The sequence below is a fragment of the Cetorhinus maximus genome, chromosome 1 (genome assembly GCF_964194155.1).
Source record: "Cetorhinus maximus chromosome 1, sCetMax3.hap1.1, whole genome shotgun sequence".
Taxonomy (NCBI): Eukaryota; Metazoa; Chordata; class Chondrichthyes; order Lamniformes; family Cetorhinidae; genus Cetorhinus; species Cetorhinus maximus.
Window position 1 is genome coordinate 142,183,884 of NC_135879.1, and position 17,805 is coordinate 142,201,688.

The following is a 17,805-nucleotide window of genomic DNA, read 5'->3' on the forward strand; positions in this document are numbered from 1 at the left end:
TGCAGATGCAGAACACATCCTAGCTCAACCCTCTCAGGGTGAACTGGGCATGGGCAATATCTGCCGGCACACCCAGTGAGGGATACATGCCGGGAGGGATTCAATGCCGTTACTGTACTCAGAGTTTCTAGGAGTGGGGGAAAGGGTGATAGCTGCATTAAGTGACTTGAGGCAACATGATATTCACCCTTCCCGAGTGCAGGAGATTTCTGAATCTTTTGCGACATTGAAGCCATGTGCACCGCACCACATCATGGGAGCTAACACTCTCGGCCACCTCCCCCCGTGCATGCTTGATCAGGTGAGGAGGCCTCTGCCTCCCATCCCTCGGAAGAAGGACCTCCCGCTGTGCTGCCACCTCCTCCAGAAGGACAGCTAGGCATTCGTCAGAAAAACGAGGGGCACACTGCCCCACTGGCCGGCCCTCCGGCCTGGCCTGCCCTGATGGCCTACCCTCCGGACTTGCATCAGGCACATTGCCCCTCTAATGTGCTTTCTCCCAGCCATTGTGGGCAGCCTTGCAAAGGCTGCCAGGCTTTCATTTAAACAGGCTGCCGGGTCGCTATTGGACCCGGTGGTCTGTGCGCACTCGCCGCCACCCGCCCACTCCCACTATTCTCAGGAGTCTAGAAATATGCTGGGCAAGCCTTAATTGGCCCACCCACGTGAAAAGGCAGCGTGGACCTGAACACGGGCAGCAATCGGGTCCGCACCCGCTCCCGCACGACCCACCCGACATGGGGAATATTCTCCCTATGTGTCTTACTGTTGCCATAACGAAAGTGTAACTGGGAGTTAGATTAACTAGGGGATTTAGAAGTTAACATAGTAATAATTTGTAGATCTATGCATGTATTTAAAATAATTTCTTCTATTAATAAAGGTTTAATTTAGTTTTGTAAGAAACCCATAAGACTTGGTGATCTTATTACTACTGAATTCAAGGCATGCATCTCAAAATTTATACAAATTACAAATCAGTTGTGGCAATTGTTTTAAGTTTCCCTTTGGGTTTTGAACAGCTCAGCATTTACCATCGGCTGTGCCATAACAGAGGTGTTCAAAATCATGATGTGGTTAGATAGAGTAGATAGGGAAAAACTGTTCCAGCTTGTAAAAGGATCGAGAACGAGAGGGCACAGATTTGAAGTGATTTGCAAAATAAGCAAATGTGATGTGAGAAAAAGGTTTTTCACACCGTGAGTGGTTCAAGTCTGGAATGCACTGCCTGGAAGTGTGGTGGAGGCAGGTTTAATCGAGGCATTCAAGAGGCCCTGAGATGATTATTGGAATAGAAACAATGTGCAAGGGTACAGAGAAAAGGCAGGAGAATGGCACTAAGTCGTAATGCTCATTTAGAGAGCCGGTGCAGACATGATGGGCTGAATGGCCTCCTTCAGTACTGCAACAATTCTGTGATTCTTCACAACATAAAATCCATCACATTTCTACCTCTCTTCAGCTCTGAAGAAGAGTTATACGGACTTGAAACACTTAAGATCCTGATGGATGTGGAGAGGATGTTCCCTCTTGTGGGAGAACCTAGAACTAGGGGTCACTGTTTAAAGATAAGGGGTCACCCATTTAAAACAGAGATGAGGTGAAATTTTTTCACTCAGAGGGCTGAGAGTCTTTGGAACTCTCTTCCTGAAAAGGTGGTGGAAGCAGAGCCTTTGAATATTTTTAAGGTAGAGGTGGATAGATTCTTGGTAAGCAAAGGGGGTGATAGGTTATCGAGGGTAGACAGGATACAGATTTGATCAGCCATGATCTTGTTAAATGGTGGAGCAGGCTCAAGGGGCTGAATGGCCTACTGTTGCTCCTTGTTCGTATGTAACTCTGTTTCTCTCTCCACAGATGCTGCCAAACCTGAGTATTTCCAGAATTTTCTGTTTTTATTTCAGATTTGCAGCATCAGCAGTGTTTTGCTTTTATTATAGTTGCCCGTGCCGGTTTTGTCATTGTTTTTGAACAATCTTTTAGTACCTCCCAGTGAACTATGTTTCCCTCATAATAATTGTCAGTGATTTACAAATCTTTTCTTTATTCTCTTCCAACACTCTGGGATAAATACCATCTATCCCTGGATAAGGTTGGAAAATTGATGCATCATAAAATTATATAATTTTGCTGTGTTTCCAGAAATCCGTTATATAACAGTATTTTGCTTTATGTTAATAATTGTTCAAATGAAAGCTTGCATTTTTAATCTGAAACTTTTTTTCTTTCAAATTGTACACTATTCTTCTTTAGTGCTTTGGCTATTTGTCGGATTGGGCCTGTTAGGATTAGGACATCGATTTATGTTGTATCAGAAGAAGTTACTTAACCTGGTGAGTATCCTAGTCTGTTTATTCCTCCTAAAGTTTAAAAATGTTCCAAATATCACTTCGGAACTTTTACAAGAACAGGCAAGTGATATAGAGAAACAAAACTGCTTATGGAAATTACCTCATTTATGTTATAGACTTGATAGAATTACATAAGTTTTACAGCACAGAAACAGGCCATTCAGCCCAGCCAGTCCATGCTGGCATTTGTGCTCCACTAACACCTCCTACCATTCTTCTTCATCTAACTTTATCAGCATAACCTTCAATTCCCTCCTCCCTCATAAATTTATGATAGTCCCTGAAAGTGAGTAGGATGTTTGCCATGGAATATATCCCATGGCAAGAACCTGTGTGTGGAGCCTTTTAATGTGGGGAGGCTGTTACGCTGCAGCTACCCCACAGTTCAGGCTGACCAGGAGACTTCCCCACTCTTATATCAAGGATTTGCAGGTTGATAATCAACCTTGTAAGACTCCAGTAATCCTGACATAGTAGCTAGCTGGCTATTTCCCACGTCGCTGTATCCTACTTTCTTTGAGAAACCCCTGTCAGGAGGAAAAGGCAAAAAATCACCAACAGAGACATTAAAAGCAAGTTTCAACCAGAGAACCACAGACTGCAAGTGCTGGGAGACCACCTCGTGTCAGCCACAACAACCTGCAAGGAATTTGGACAAAAGCAATCAAAGTCAACTCATCTAATCCTGAACTCCGGATTGGTGCTTTTGAACTGTTTTATCCCACTCTTAAAATCCATATTTTGTGTGTCTTGTGTGAGAGTGTGTGTGTGTATATCTTTGTGTATAGTGGTTTATGAAGGGGTAGAGTTTAAGTTATAGAGTTAAAAGTTAGCAGTTCATATTTCTTTATTTTGCCACTGGTTACAGACAATTTGTTTAATAAACAGTTATTTACTTGTTAAGTTTACAAACATGGTGCTCATATTCTTTTAACCTAAATTAAACAATTAGGTAGAAATGGGGCAATCTGGTGGTCTAATCAAACTTCTCACATTTGTCAGAGCTCAGGGAGCAGTGGGGCTTGATACTACAGTGCACTATCCCCAGTGAGTCGTGACAACCTGTTTGACCACATTATGAACCCAGCTTTTGTAGCCATCATGTCCCAGAGTGGGACTCGAACCCAGAGCTTCTGGCTGAGGTAGGGATGCTACCACTACGCCACAAGACCTCATATAAACTTATCAAACCTTCCCATAAATGCATCAGTACTATCCGCCTTAGCCAATCCATGTGAGAAAAAAATTCCATTGTTGTTTGGTAGTACAGAACTTGAGTATTATTGAAAATAAGAGACATGCTGTCAAAGCTTTTCGTCTTGCACTCATCAGGACAATTTGTAAGAATACCAATAGTAAAGGGAACAATAATGTTGCATGAGAAAAGAGAGCTGTTGGCAAGTGGGCTTTGATTGGTAGAGGGGTTGCCATGCACCAGGGAACAGTTAACTGCGAAGCTTTTGTTCAAATTTAAACCAGGCAGGTCGAGGCATTGCCATGGGGAATGAACCAGGGAATGGCTATCTCCCAAGCTTTTGTTTAGCTGAAAAAGTTGCAATGCGTGGACATCTGTCTGTAAAGGACAGGACCCTGTTTGTGAATATATGTAGCTTCTAGCATGCCTAAGTGAGCCGCACTGCAAACACGACTGATAATCTTAAATTGGTTTTCAATATAATGTAATTAGAACAATCAGGATTGTTTAGCAAATGTTGTCCAATCACGGAAACAAATTTAATGTTGGACAGTTTTGAATTTTGCAAGCACAGGCTGGTTGGTTACGGTCTGTACTTTGCCATTTGCAAACAGCCAAAGGGATGTGCTGTTTGATACAATCCGCCAGTTGTTGGGACATACGGCCTACATACCTAGCATCACACTGGCATTGAAATTCATATACCACATTACTCGTTTGTGAGATGGGCAGAACATATTTTTGGCTTGTTCGTGGAGAATACCACTTCTGTTGCCACTGCTAGCTTCACTTATTGTTCAAACAGGTATATGAATTGAATGGGGGGAGGGAAACCTGGGCAGGGTTACAACGTGGGTGGGGGCCTCCAATGGGCCAGGGGGCCAGTTAAGGAGGGTCTTCTCCCACCGCCCTGAAAACTGCGCATGGCGACTGCCGAACAAAAATGGGTTCTTGTGCAAAAAGAATGAAGTACAAAGCTGGTTTCAAGTTAAAAGTCGTAACATTTGCTAACTTGTCAAAAAACTGTGTTGCAGCAAGGGAATTCGGTGTTAGTGAAAAACTGGTGCAAGACTGGAATAAGAAAAAAAATTGCTCTGAAGAAGATGCTCAAGACCAAATGTGCCATCAGAACAGGGACCAGTCACTGGCCTGATCTTGAGAAGCATGTATCGGAATATGTCTTCGAGAATTGTCAGAATGGCGAGATTGTCACTAGCAATGTAATGCGTATATGCGTACTTAAGTCGGACAAATCAAACCCTGAGTCCTGCAAATATTTCAGAGCAACAGATAGTTAGTGTAGCCTCACTATGGAACAAAAAGGTCTGGTATTGTGGCAGAAGACCAAGATAGCTCAGAGACTACCAAAAGAGTTTGATGTCAAAATTACCAGTTTTCAGCAATTAATCATCAGACAGCAGGAAAAACATGAGTATCCATCATGTCACACTGGCACACTGAAACATCCATGAATTTCGATGAATGTCCAGCAACCAAACATTTAGATCTTTCAAAAAATGCGGAATATCCAATTCAGTGGATAAAGATGAAGATGATTTGTGAGGGATGATTATGAAACCAGAAGTGCCACATCTGACCCAGAGTAGGACTGTTATGGTGATGCCATAGTCAAAGTAATTTAGGAAGCATTCAATGAACCGAAGACAAGAATTCGACGGTTTTTAAAACATTATGGTTGTGGTTCAAACTACCCTTGTAGAATTATTTCATTAAATAAAAGGTAATACATTGATTTACATTTCAAAATGGGGACCACCAACACCAACACCAGAGGTTCACGTTTTCGACTCGGCGTATGAGTCGACCTCTATTTTTGGAAGAATATCTTGAAGCATCAAATGTTGACTTAAATGCCGTGATCTATGGTATTTCCATGTATTTTATTAATTTTCTTCCCCGTTGCTTCTACCTTGTTTAACCAGTCTGCAAAGAAAGACATTTCCGCTATGATATGGTCGTACAGATTCGGATATGACAATCAAGGTTGGCCAAGTTTAGAAGGATCTGCCGAGCTTATTGAACAGACAGGTATGTGTTTTGTTTCAGATGCAAATCACACAAACATAGATACACCAGGGGGAATCTTACCAACTCTGAAGATTTTTTGAGGTTGGGACCAAAATGGACCGGAAGGCTGCCTCCATGGGCCTTCCAGGCTTTGCCTGCAGCAGATAAGATCCCGATAGTGTCCCCAGTCTGATGCCAAGTGGCTAGTTAATTGCCACTAATTTGTTACCCCACCGAGTGCTGGGCAGATAGCCGGTTCCATTGCTCACTTGCTTCTGGCAAGATTGCTCAGAGGCAGGAACGTGTTGGCTTAACTACCCAACTTTTGGAATTCCCTCCCAGCCCAACCTCCGCGGATCTCATTGAATCCTGACCTCCCTTTCCTAGCCAGGAGCACTAAGACCAATTTATATTAACAATTTATACTTCTAAATCAAAAAAACACTTTCTAAATTTGCAGATGACACCAAACTGGTGGCTGGGGTCAATACTGAGAAGGACTGCAACAAATTACAAAAATAAATTACTAAACTTGCAGACTGTGCATATAATTGATAAATGATTTTCAACATAGGTAAGTATGAGATATTATATTTTCATAAGAAAAATTAGGAACTTACATATTACTTGGAAAATAAGAATGCAAAAGAGATGAAGGAACCAAGGGATCTGGGAGTCCAGGTACACAAATCATTAAAAGTAGTAACAAGACCATAAAAAAAGTAAACCAAGCACTAGGGTTTATTTCTAGAGGGACTGACTAAAACTAGATAAGTTATGCTAAACTTAAGACTGGAAGACTGATAATCTTTTGATCTCTCAGGGAATTAAAGGATTTGGGAGTGGGCAAGAAAATTGAGTGGAGGTAAAAGATCAGCCATGATCTGACTGAATGGTCTACTCTTCATATTTCTTATGTTCTTGTACTGAACCTTAGTTAGACCACACTTGGAATACTGTGTACAGTTCTGGTCACCATATTATAAAATGGATGTAGAGGCACTTGAGAGGGTGCAGAAAAGATGTATAAAGATGACACGCCAGAAATTTGAGGTTATACCAACCAGAAAAGGATGAACAGGCTGGGTCTCTTTACTCTTGGAAAAAGGTTGTGGTATGACCTAATAGAAGACTTTAAAGTTATGACAGTTTTTGATAGAGTCATCACAAGTGCTTCCACTTTTGGGAAAGAGCAAAATGGAACTCATCAATATAAAACAGTCACCAAAAAAATCAAACAGGGAATTCAGAAGAAACTTCTTTACTCCGAGACTGGTGAGAACGTGGAACTCGCTACCAAAGGGAATAGTTGAATTGAATTGTATAGAAGCATTTAAGAGGAACCAAGATAAAGATATGAGGAAGAAGGGAATGAAGGATTAAACTGATAGAATTAGTTGGGAAAGATGGGAGGCAGCTTGAGTGGAGCATAAATGCTACATAGACTTATTTGGTTGAGCAGCTTGTTGCTATGCAATTTCATGCTCCGTCCTTATTGCCACTCGACTTGAGATCAACTAAATCAAGTTAGGCTATGTATCAAACCTGTATAGAGGTAACCCAATAGACTTCACTCCAGCCTCTCCAGACGTCATATTCCTAATTTTCCCCCACCCATGTCCATAATTTGTTCCTCTAGTGGGGGCAGCACATACATGAACTGTGTCCCTCCTCTTGCAGCCTCCTGTTCCGTTATTGTTATCCTGCAAAAAAGCAGGCAATGTGTCACTGTTAGAGTAGTCAGATGTTTTAGGATGTGCATCAGGGTAGAATAGTGTGCTGGTATGTGAAAGATGACAGAAATATGAGGAGAGTCAGTACAGTAGTAGTAGCAGAGTGCTGTAATAGAAGGATATGGTGTGTGGTGCAGGAATTGGAGGAGAGTGATGGGAATGGAAGAGGAAAGGGTTTTGATTACTGGACTACAGGCAGTGCAGAGCTCAGCAGAGAGTGATGAGGGATAATGGGCTGAATTTAACAGCTGCAGCAGTGGCACTGTCCACCAGCCAAAGAGCCAGCGGCAACCCCACCTTGGCCATTTCTGGAAGCCCCGGTGGGAATAAAGTTTAATCAGGCACTTACCTGCCTGGCATCAGGATTCCTGGGGCCTTCAAGATGAGGATCCCGCCTCAAAGAGTTGTCAGCCAATCAGATGCTGGCAGCTGTTCAAACGCAGCAGCACCATCAGGAGCAGTGGCCGCTGCTAGCACTGCAGGAGGTCCAGGACGAGGAGCAGGCATGGAGACCCTGAGGAACAGATATGTGGCAGGGCCAGTTAGTCAATGCCCATTGAGGGGGTTGGGGGTCGGAGTGGAGAGCAGGGCTGGGGGGGTGCTCTTCCAGCAGGAGCAGTCCTTGCCATAGAGCACAGAGTGCCTGAACAGGCCTCTTTCCCCCTGCTTGAGCTGGCAGAATTCCAGTCATGGCAGGAGAAGGCCTTTCTGACCCTTAATTGGACACTTTAGGGTCTTACTTGGCCTAAGGGAGGGAAGGCCGACCTTGACCTTCCCTGCCCTGGACTTAATTGGGGTGTCGAGAAGGCTACACGCTCTCGACGGTGCACCTTCCCACCCACCTGGGGGAAGGGCGCCGTTTGGGGCGGCGGGGTGGGGGGGGCGTGGAGTGCAGCAGCATTAAATTCCGTCCAATGAGTTAGGAGGCTTGACTTGTGAGATCATTGAATGCTGTCTGTCACTATCAATCATAATCAGCAACAGCTGCCTGCAGTGTTTTAAGAGGTTACCTTTAAATGGTGTTAACATGTGATATTGACACTTGACGAGTTACATAAGGTGGAATTGTCCCAGATTTACACTAAGTGCAGTAGCGGGTGGGAAAAGGACGTTTTACCCGCTGACCGCAATGGTAGCTTTTTGCACCGTATTGTCCCATTCCCGCCTCATTAATAACGCAACCACAGGAAACATGCCTTCTCATTGGCGGGTGGCCTTGATTTGCCTGCCACGCCGTTACCTCACCGCTTCCTCATGCAGGGTGCCATATTTAGACGCAGCTGCACGCACACTTCTCAATGCTTGCACACTCTGGTGAAGACATGGCCCCAAAAGCCAAGAAGAATGCAGCCCCCCTGATTCAGTGATGCATCCCTGGGATGCTTTCTGGATGCCTTGGAGGCCATCACGATGTCCACTACCCCCGCCCTGGCCGCAGGAGGCCCATCAGTCTCACCGCTCCGCTTGGGAGGCGATGGCAGAGGTGGTCAGCGCCAGTGCTGCACAGAGGTCAGCCATCCAGTGCAGAAAACGGATGAATGATCTCATCTGTGCTGCCAGGGTAAGGCAAACATCTTATCACTCTAAACTCACACTCACAAGGCCATTACACATTCACTGGCATCTCACTCACTGCCAGCTCAAGGGACATTACCACTCACTCTCTCACACACCTTCACATCTCCATGTGAACTCATCTCTTCTGGAGACTGGCTTCTCAGCCCTCATCATCTTGAGGCCACTTTCACAGATCAACATGTGCCCTCACACACACACTGGGATGCCTCCCTTCCTCAGTACAGCCCTTGCCCTGCAGTCTCTTCCCTTGCCTAAGGCCACTTTCCCCCCCTTTCTCCAAGCAAGCCCCTGCAGCCATTGAAAAGCCACCCCTGCCTTATGGCTGGTCTGGTAGGTGGAAAGACCTGTCTGTGAGTCCCCCTAAAAGCGATTTGGTGCTGCCTGCGAAGCCTGGTGCTGATGACTGCGAGTGTTGCCTGAAGCAAGGTAGGCAAACAAACTTCAAGGTACTGAGCGAAATGCAGGTCACCAGGTGCACGTCGCTTTTGTGCAGTTGTGAAACAGTGGATGATCCAGTGTGGAGGGGGGATGATTCCGGTGAGCAGGACATATTATGAGATGCTAAAGTATTGAAATTAGGTTCCCGACGTGCGGCGGTGGGAAACATGGCCTGCCATTGACAGGTGAGCAGACAATCACAAACTGGTTTCACGATGGTGTGAAACTGATTTTTGGCCTTCTCGCCATTTTGTCCCCCCGCCTGTCATGATGCACGACACCAATGGGGTTGGAAAATTCTGGCTATAGGCTAGGCATTTGGGCTTTTAATAAAATCAAATTTGATTGAAAAATTGGTTGCCTTAAAGTCAATTAAGGAAGATTTTAGTAGCTTTTGTCTAAAAGGTTGTGCCATTTTTCATTTGTGAACAGTTGAGCCCCTGACTTTACTGATTGCATTCTGCTATTGATAGGTGCTGATTTAATCACCATTTTGGAAAGTGATGCCTCCAAGCCATTTCTGGGAAATAACGATCTCACCATGTGGCTGGGAGAGAAACTGGGTTTTTACATGGATTTTGGACCAAGCACGAAAGATCACACCTGGGGGTAAGTCTTTGATGACAGCTCTATACAAAATTTGATAGTTAGCATCTCAATTTAAAATCTCGTGCTTAAATTAAATGATTGAGTCATCCCAAGCTTCAGTTACAATGGATAGACTTTCTTCCAGTATTACTAGTTGTGGTATTTTAGTTATTACTTCTTTTTCAGGTTTTGATTTGTTAACAGTTTCAATTACTTTTGAATTTTCCCTTACTTTTATTATCACCAATAACCATTACCATCAGATTTAAACAGTGCTTATTTTGGTAGGCAAAAGGTACATTTCTGTTAAATTTAGTAGATGATGCAATATTTTCACTTTAGCTGTGAACGGTCATATTGGGTGGCTGGTGAGGTGTGCCCTAATCTGCTGTAAATGTTGCTTCAACTCTAAACTGAGTGGAATAGTGTTGACCACTTGCTCTGTGATGATTAAAGGCAATTACACTCATTGGCCCAGTATTTGCTGGGAAAATAATGGCAAGTTAAATCCGCTTGCAATTAGCAGTGTGTAAAAAAAGACCTAGCAATTTGGGATGAAGGAGGAATGTGCCATGAATTGCATGTCAGCACAAATTGCTAGACACTTAGAGCCTTGCAAAAATGGGATCTTGCCGTCAACATCAACAAGAGTTTCAAGAATCGCTACATTTGCACTCTTAAACCAAATTAAACTTAACACAGAATGTTAGGGCTGGTATTTAATGATGTAAGAACCCTTTAAAGACAAGATTTATGTTCCTGTTATTCTACTCAACCTCTGAGGCCCAGAAAGAGAACAATAATTGAAACTTTGGAATCTTATTCCAGCAGGTAGTAAATTGTTCCCCAAGGTTTTTAAAATACAATATTTAAAAAAAATACAACATTTAAATTTTTTTCTTTTCCTTTTTGTCCCTTGTTATAAGGCCATAAAATATAGGAGCAGAAGTAGGCCATTTGGCCCATTGAGTCTGCTCCGCCATTCAGTGAAATCATGGCTGATCTGATAATCCTCAACTCCACTTTCCTGCCTTTTCCACATAACCCTTGATTCCCTTACTGATTAAACATCTGTCTATCTCAGCCCTGAATATACTTAACGACCCAGCCTCTTCTTCCTCTCTCTTAAACCAATATTTTTCCCTCTCTTTATTTCTCATTTTATATTTAATTTAACTCAACTCCACCCTATTTCCTTCTATTTTATTTTTGTTATTTTCTCTAGCCTTAGATTTAATTGATTAAGGAAATAGATTGTTGACTCCATCATTCATCAATATCCTAAAATTCCTGTGCCCTGACTTGCAGCAATGTGCAGTGCAAACATTTTTGAGCTGAAGGGTGAAGAATAAAAATCTAACAAACATGACAAATTCTAGGCCATTTTTTTCTCCCAGCTATAATTGTATCCAGCAGACTTTACTGCATAATACAAACAGGATTCACAATAATCCCCAGCAAAAATAGGGAAACTTTTTAACTTATATTACATTTTGAATGAATTTGGGTGCTACCTCAGTGAATACAATGTTCTGTTACAGTATGTACATATCTGTGTCCACGTCAAGCCAGCTTATCCATTCCTAAAATTTGCTCCATAAACCTCAGGATTATCAAAAAAAAAACTGCTGCTTGGTCAGCTCCAAATTTAATTCTTCCAGCCAAGCCATTGCTCATTAGACCAGTGTTTCTCAAACTATTTTCCAATAGTGAAAATTAACCAAATGCCACAAAAACAATAGTGATAGAGCAAGATAGTCACAATCAGTATATAATTATTAAAGTTTGCGTATCATAGATCAATATAAAAAATATGGGCCTGAATTTTTCACGATCAGCTCCTGACCGTGATTTCACGCTGGCTGGCCAATTAACGGCCAGCCAGTGTGAAACGTGCGGTGAGAAAGGCTCAGCACTGCCGGTGGGGATGGGAAGAGGGCAGGCGTCAACGTCACCGTGGGTGCTGGTGAGCGCTTCCACTGAGCTGTCTGAAGGCAGACATTCACAGCATATACGAAGCAACAAAAGTGCTGCAAAATATGTCCATGCAGCACAATCAAGCATCTGAAAGCATACCTCATAAAAAAAAGTCCCTGGATATCTCTTTTTATTTCCCCACGGAGATTTCCTAGAGACCCTAGATTGAGGTTTGAGACCCTAGATTGAGGTTTGAGACCCTAGATTGAGGTTTGAGCAAAAATGTAAAGGCCACCTGGCCTATTGGCCCATCCGCCAATCGTAAAAGTGGACAGGCCATGAAAAATTGCTTTCAATTGCCGCCTTAATGGGCTTAATTGCCCGCTTAACTGTTGGCGGGCGCGCAGGGCAGTTGGAAGCTGAAGATTGCTCACATGCAGGATGATGTTGGGACGCTTGCTCGACGTCAGCTCGCACTATTTCACATCCATTCAGGTCGGGCGCGCACCCGCCTGCGAGGTGTAAAATTCTACCCCATGAAAATCTGTCTTGTGTAAAGTACTTTGTAAAATGTCATTGTTTTACGTACTCACCAGTCCTTTACTTCATCCGAACTACTCCAGTTCATGGACCTTGGCCCAGAAGCAGTGAATACTATTGATGTTCACATTTGCAATCCCCACCCACCCCCCATATATGCACAGACACACACATGTCAGCCAGCTGGTGGCGGCCAGTGGGGAGGTGCAACAGCTCTGACAGCCTGAGTTCCAGGTGATGTGTAGCTGCAGGCCTACAGGCGAAATTTTTATATGGGCTTTGGTCTTGAGAAGAAGAAAAATATCCTGAGACCAAGAGACAGGGTCAAATCCTGCCTGGATTTTGGTGCCGTTGCAGGGCGCAGTCTCAGAGGAGGGGGAGCTCATGATCCCAATCGCTATTTCCACGACCTCAATGGGGGTCTCGACCTACAGTTTTAGATCCACTGCATTAGACAGTTCAAAATTGTTCCTCAATCTGCTGCCTTTAATAGAAGAGCATAATCCAGTATTCTGTTCTGAAAGTAAGAGATTCTGACACACACTTTGTGCACAATACTTGAATCTGTGGTGCCGCTGGAGATAGCGCTACAGAAGCCAAAGGCTCCCAAGTCACCCCCAGCACAGCCCACGTGCCACCCCTATGTGCACCAGAAGTCTCTGAACTAGTTCTGTCAGGACGCCAATCAGCTCCACCAGTTGACTTGATGCTTGATTTTCAAACTTGGGCCTTGCAGGCTCATTTGTTTGTCATTCACTAAAGGACCTGCATTCAGCTACAAGAGGGGCCCAGCATACGCGTTATCTAAAGAGCCAGGGAACAACCTGTGGGAAAGGTGTTTTTGACTTACTTATACTTAGGCTGAATTTGTGGAAGTACTGTGCTGTGTTTTTTTACATACGAACATACGAATTAGGAGCAGGAATAGACCACTAAGCCCCTTGAGCCTGCTCCGCCATTCAATAAGATTATGGCTGATCTAATTTTAACCTTAGCTACACATTCCTGCCTAACCCCGATAACCTTTCACGCTTGTGAGGTCATTAAACTTCTTTCAGCACTGCTGCCAGGTCCTCAGGGTCAGACTACAGACATTAGACATTACCCTTCCTCACCTGCTCCTATTCCTGCAGCAGGGTCTGACTTAAGGGCCTGCTGGCCTCCCCTTGGAAACATTGTCTCTCTTCCATCCATCTTGGTTACTAATGCCTTCAGGGCCATTTCTGTGAACCTGGGAGCCATCTCTCTAGCCTGGTCCTCTACATCCCTTGCTCAAATTTACACCCATATCAACCTATAAAAGACTTCTGTTATCCAGCACCTTGAAGAGGGACAAACTGCCTTTAAGAGCTGGAGGCTGAAATACAGTATGTGCTATCCTTGCATGCTGTTGAGTGTGCAGCCAGCAGCAAGGGTCTCGTTTTGCTGCACATTCCTATCATTTAATTGAGGAAGCAGCATGAAATTTGTGTGTCAACCTCCACAATGGGGGCGGGCAGCTCACAAATTACAACCCTCACACTCATGAAACAGTATTTCTAGCCTTTCATCTCCACAGTCATTTAAAGTGCCTGGCTTTGTTCTTTGCTGTATTTTTCAGAAATTGAATGAGCAGATAAAATGAGTATATATCTCAGAGCACAGTTAGGAAAGGCTTGTTTTCTGGAGAGATGTAACTGGAATCAACTTAATTCAAAGCAGGCTTGAGGGTGATCCATGTGTCTTCCAGATTAGAATGAAAATCCTCCCTCAAATCCCGATTCTCGAGAAAGTTCTGGACCCAACATTCCTACAGAACCACCGCTCCCACAGATCCCACTACGCCTTTTTACCTCTTTCCTCTCCTTTAGAAATGCACAATATACAATGGTCTTGTTGTTCTGTATTGTGGGAAAGACACTGTTTCTCTTGGTGTCTCTCAACCTCTTGCTGGTCTCATGCCACCAATTTGTGGTTGTACATTGTAGTTTTAAAAAAGTAACAATTATACTTCGAACAAAGTAAGGCTGGATGATGTGGAGGAACAGAAGGATTTGAAAGTTCAGGTTAATGAGATTAAAATCAGGAGCGAATGTTGGTATGGCATTAAAAACTGCTGATGGAATGCTGGGTTTTATGGCAAGAAGTATAGGGAAGTCAAAATGTAATGGTGAATCTATAGAAAATTTTATTAAGACCATAGTTGGAGTATTATGTGCCATTTTGAATTCTATACTATCAGAAGGATATTGAGGCAATACAGGTAAAACTGCACAAATTCAGTAGGATTCTGCCTGGTATGAGGAAATAGAAATACAAATACAAAGAAAGACATAGAAAATGTGCAGCTGTTTTCATTATGGGAGATTACAGGGTGATTTAACAGAATTGCTTACAATTGTGAAGGAATGGAACAGACTAGATAGAAACAAATTGTTTACAACTCTCTGGGATTGGATCAACCATTCTGATCTCCCCCATGAGGCCTCCAACCTCCGACCACAAGCGTCTGATTTCTCCTCCTCGATCCCTGAAACCTCGTCTCCCCAATTCGCCTAGTCCTGAAGATTCCTCTCCCCAGTTTGTCTAGTTGGGGTGCAGACCTACTTGGTCCTGCAGCAAGCCGTTTCTAGACAGGGAACCTCTCGGTGATATCAAAGTTTTAACTTCACAACATGCGTGAGAACCGTAACTTCTGGATTGCCTGTGCTCCACCAGTTCCCCATTTTCCTGCCAGTTTCTCCCTCCACACTCCTCATTTTTCACTTCATGTTTGAGCTGTTTACTCATCTTTTCTCTTTCCAGGACCTTTTCTCAGCTCTACTGAGATGACCTTTCTATCACTGTTGGCTATCTCTTTATCAAAGCAATTAGCATCTTTCAACTTTGACCTCTACCTGCTGTTCTCTCTGTCCCTCTGCTTTAAGCAATCTTTTGTGGATTACACTAGCTTTCTTTTCCAGCTCTGATAAAGGATTTTCCCAAGCCAAGGATCACTATCATCTGCAATACCGTTGAGTATTTTTTTTTTAAGTTTCAATTTTTAATTCTCCTTTTGGCTGGAGTTATTTAAAAAACCAAATAAACTGTAATCTTATTAAGACAATGGGGGACTGCTAGCCAGCAAAATAAACAACTTGCATTCCACCCAAGTGGGATGAAAAGGAACAGACTATCAAAGCACCCCACCCCAGGAGCATAAAAGATCCTATCTCCTGGTGAATTTTACACTATTACTCTTCAAAAGTTTCTGATGAGATGTCAAAAATATAACCAAATGTTCTACAGCATAATGACTACAGCAGACAAAGTAATCAAATTCCTCTGGAATATACAGCCAGCAAAGCCTTTTAAAAACCATTTACCAAACCAGAGAACTGAGATCGGAAGGATATACTGAAAGGCTACAAAGAGCAGTGTATCTCTCTCTCTTGGAAATATTGTGCATGAATATTGCACAGGAACCATCCTGAGGAATCAACTACAAAACAAGATGTTTTGGGATAAAACGTGGAAATCCACTCTGTACAGTTATACCCAGGAAGACAACTGAACAAAACAGCCACAAGGTGGAATCACCACATCGAGACCTGCCAAAGGACAGTTAGGCATATATTTCCTTCATTGTTTATTTTCTGGAAGCATACATAGTGGGACTCCTGTAGTACTGGCAAAACACATCCTCACTAAATTCACAACTAAATCCTGCTACAACCAGAGCTGGAGTGGTAACCTAGGGGAGTCAATTTTTACTCCTCATGTGATTGTAACAATACGAACATGCGAAATAGGAGCAGAAGTAGACCATTTGGCTCCGCAAGCCTACTTCACTGTTCAATAAGATTTGACAGATTTACTGTACATTTCCAACATTTTCAGTTTTATTTCAAATTTCTAGCATGTGTCTTTCTTTTTCATTGCTATTTTTAAAGATGTTACTGTTCTTGAAACTGCTCAATGTTGTGATTCATATATGGTGCAATTGCAATATTTGCATTAAGTTCAAATAATGACAATTCTATGGTTATCAATGTTCTAGTCAAAATAAATGTACAGCCTACTTAACTTGAAATCTTACACATTTCTGGTGTTTAGGATAATGGTTTTGTCGAGGTATCCTATAGTTCGGTCCATGCACCATCTTCTTCCATCCCCACAAGGAGAGCTTGCTCCTGCCATTTCAATGACTGTCAACATTTCAGGAAATCTTGTGGACTTAGTTGTTGCTCATTTTGGCAACGAGGAGTAAGTGAAATGTTCTTATTTCATTTAACAATTTAAATGTTCCCCTCCCTTACTTTATATCTTTCTGCATAAGTGCATTGTTATAGGCTCAACTAAGTGCTTTCAGCATTTGCAACAAGATGGATGAATAGATAGCGCAAATAGAAATAAATGAATATAATATGATAGCCATTACAGAGAAGTGGTTGCAAGGTGACCAAGGCTGGGACCTGAATATTCAATGTTATTTGACATTTTGGAAATGCAGGAGAAAAGAAAAGGAGGTAATAAAGGATGAGATTAGTACAATAGTGAGAAATGATCTTGGTTCAGAAGATTAGTTTGGGTGGAGATAAGAAATAGCAAAAGAAGGAAGTCACTGGTGGGAATAGTTTATAGACCTCCTAACTGTAGCACACGGTAGGACAGAGTATGCATCAAGAAATGATGGGGACTTGCAAGAAGGATACTGCAATAATCATGGGTGACTTTAATCTTCATAGTGATTAGACAAATCAAAGGCAGCCTGGAGAATGAGTTCATAGAGTGCATTCAGGACAGTTTCATACAATAATATGTTCTGGAACCTAGCAGGGAACAGGCTATTTTGGACCTGATAATGTGTAATGAGACAGGATTAATTAAAGACCTCACAGTAAAGGATCCTCTAGACAAGAGTGATCATAACTGAATTTCACATGAGAAATTTGGGGCCATAACTAGTGTTGGAAACTTAAATAATGGCAATTACAAGGGCATGAAGACAGATTTGGCTAAAGTGGACTGGGTAAATAGGTTAAATAGAGAAACAGTGCCAGACATTTAAGGAGTTCTTTCATAACTCTCTTCAGGAAGAAAGACTCTACCAAAAGGATGCACCATCTGTGGCTAACTAAACAAGGGTGGTATTAAATTGAAAGAAAAGGCATACAATGCTGTGAAAATTAGTGGTAGGCCAGAAGATTAAGAAAGTTTTAGAAACCAGCAAAGGATGACTAAAAAAAAAATTGGAGTAGGAGAGAAAACTATCAGGAAATATGAAAACAGACAATATATATATATAAATAAAAAGGAAAAGAATAGCTAAAGTGAGCAGAGATTCTTTAGAGGGGGAGACTGGGGAAATTAATAATGGGAAACATGGAAAAGGCAGGGACTTAAAGTTTCCCAAGAATAGCAGAAAATCAAGAGGCAAAAGGGAGTGAGGAATATAAAACAATCACTATCAATAGAG

At 42.6% G+C, this 17,805-nt stretch overlaps 1 protein-coding gene and 1 long non-coding RNA gene across 4 annotated transcripts in view; one reads left to right on the top strand and one right to left on the bottom strand.

Moving 5' to 3' along the window:
* Nucleotides 1-17,805, top strand: part of LOC144683990 (PGAP2-interacting protein-like) — a 130,848-nt gene that overhangs the window by 93,370 nt on the left and 19,673 nt on the right. Inside the window, exons 9-12 of the mRNA XM_078547654.1 lie at nucleotides 2,254-2,333; nucleotides 5,490-5,595; nucleotides 9,797-9,932; nucleotides 16,443-16,592. Coding sequence (XP_078403780.1) covers nucleotides 2,254-2,333; nucleotides 5,490-5,595; nucleotides 9,797-9,932; nucleotides 16,443-16,592 — 472 coding nt within the window. The remainder of the gene's footprint in view (nucleotides 1-2,253; nucleotides 2,334-5,489; nucleotides 5,596-9,796; nucleotides 9,933-16,442; nucleotides 16,593-17,805) is intronic.
* Nucleotides 7,192-17,805, bottom strand: part of LOC144684108 (uncharacterized) — a 39,310-nt gene continuing 28,696 nt past the window's right edge. For all 3 annotated transcript variants that reach the window (XR_013577403.1, XR_013577409.1, XR_013577398.1), the window contains one exon: nucleotides 7,192-7,277. This is a non-coding gene — a long non-coding RNA (uncharacterized LOC144684108). The remainder of the gene's footprint in view (nucleotides 7,278-17,805) is intronic.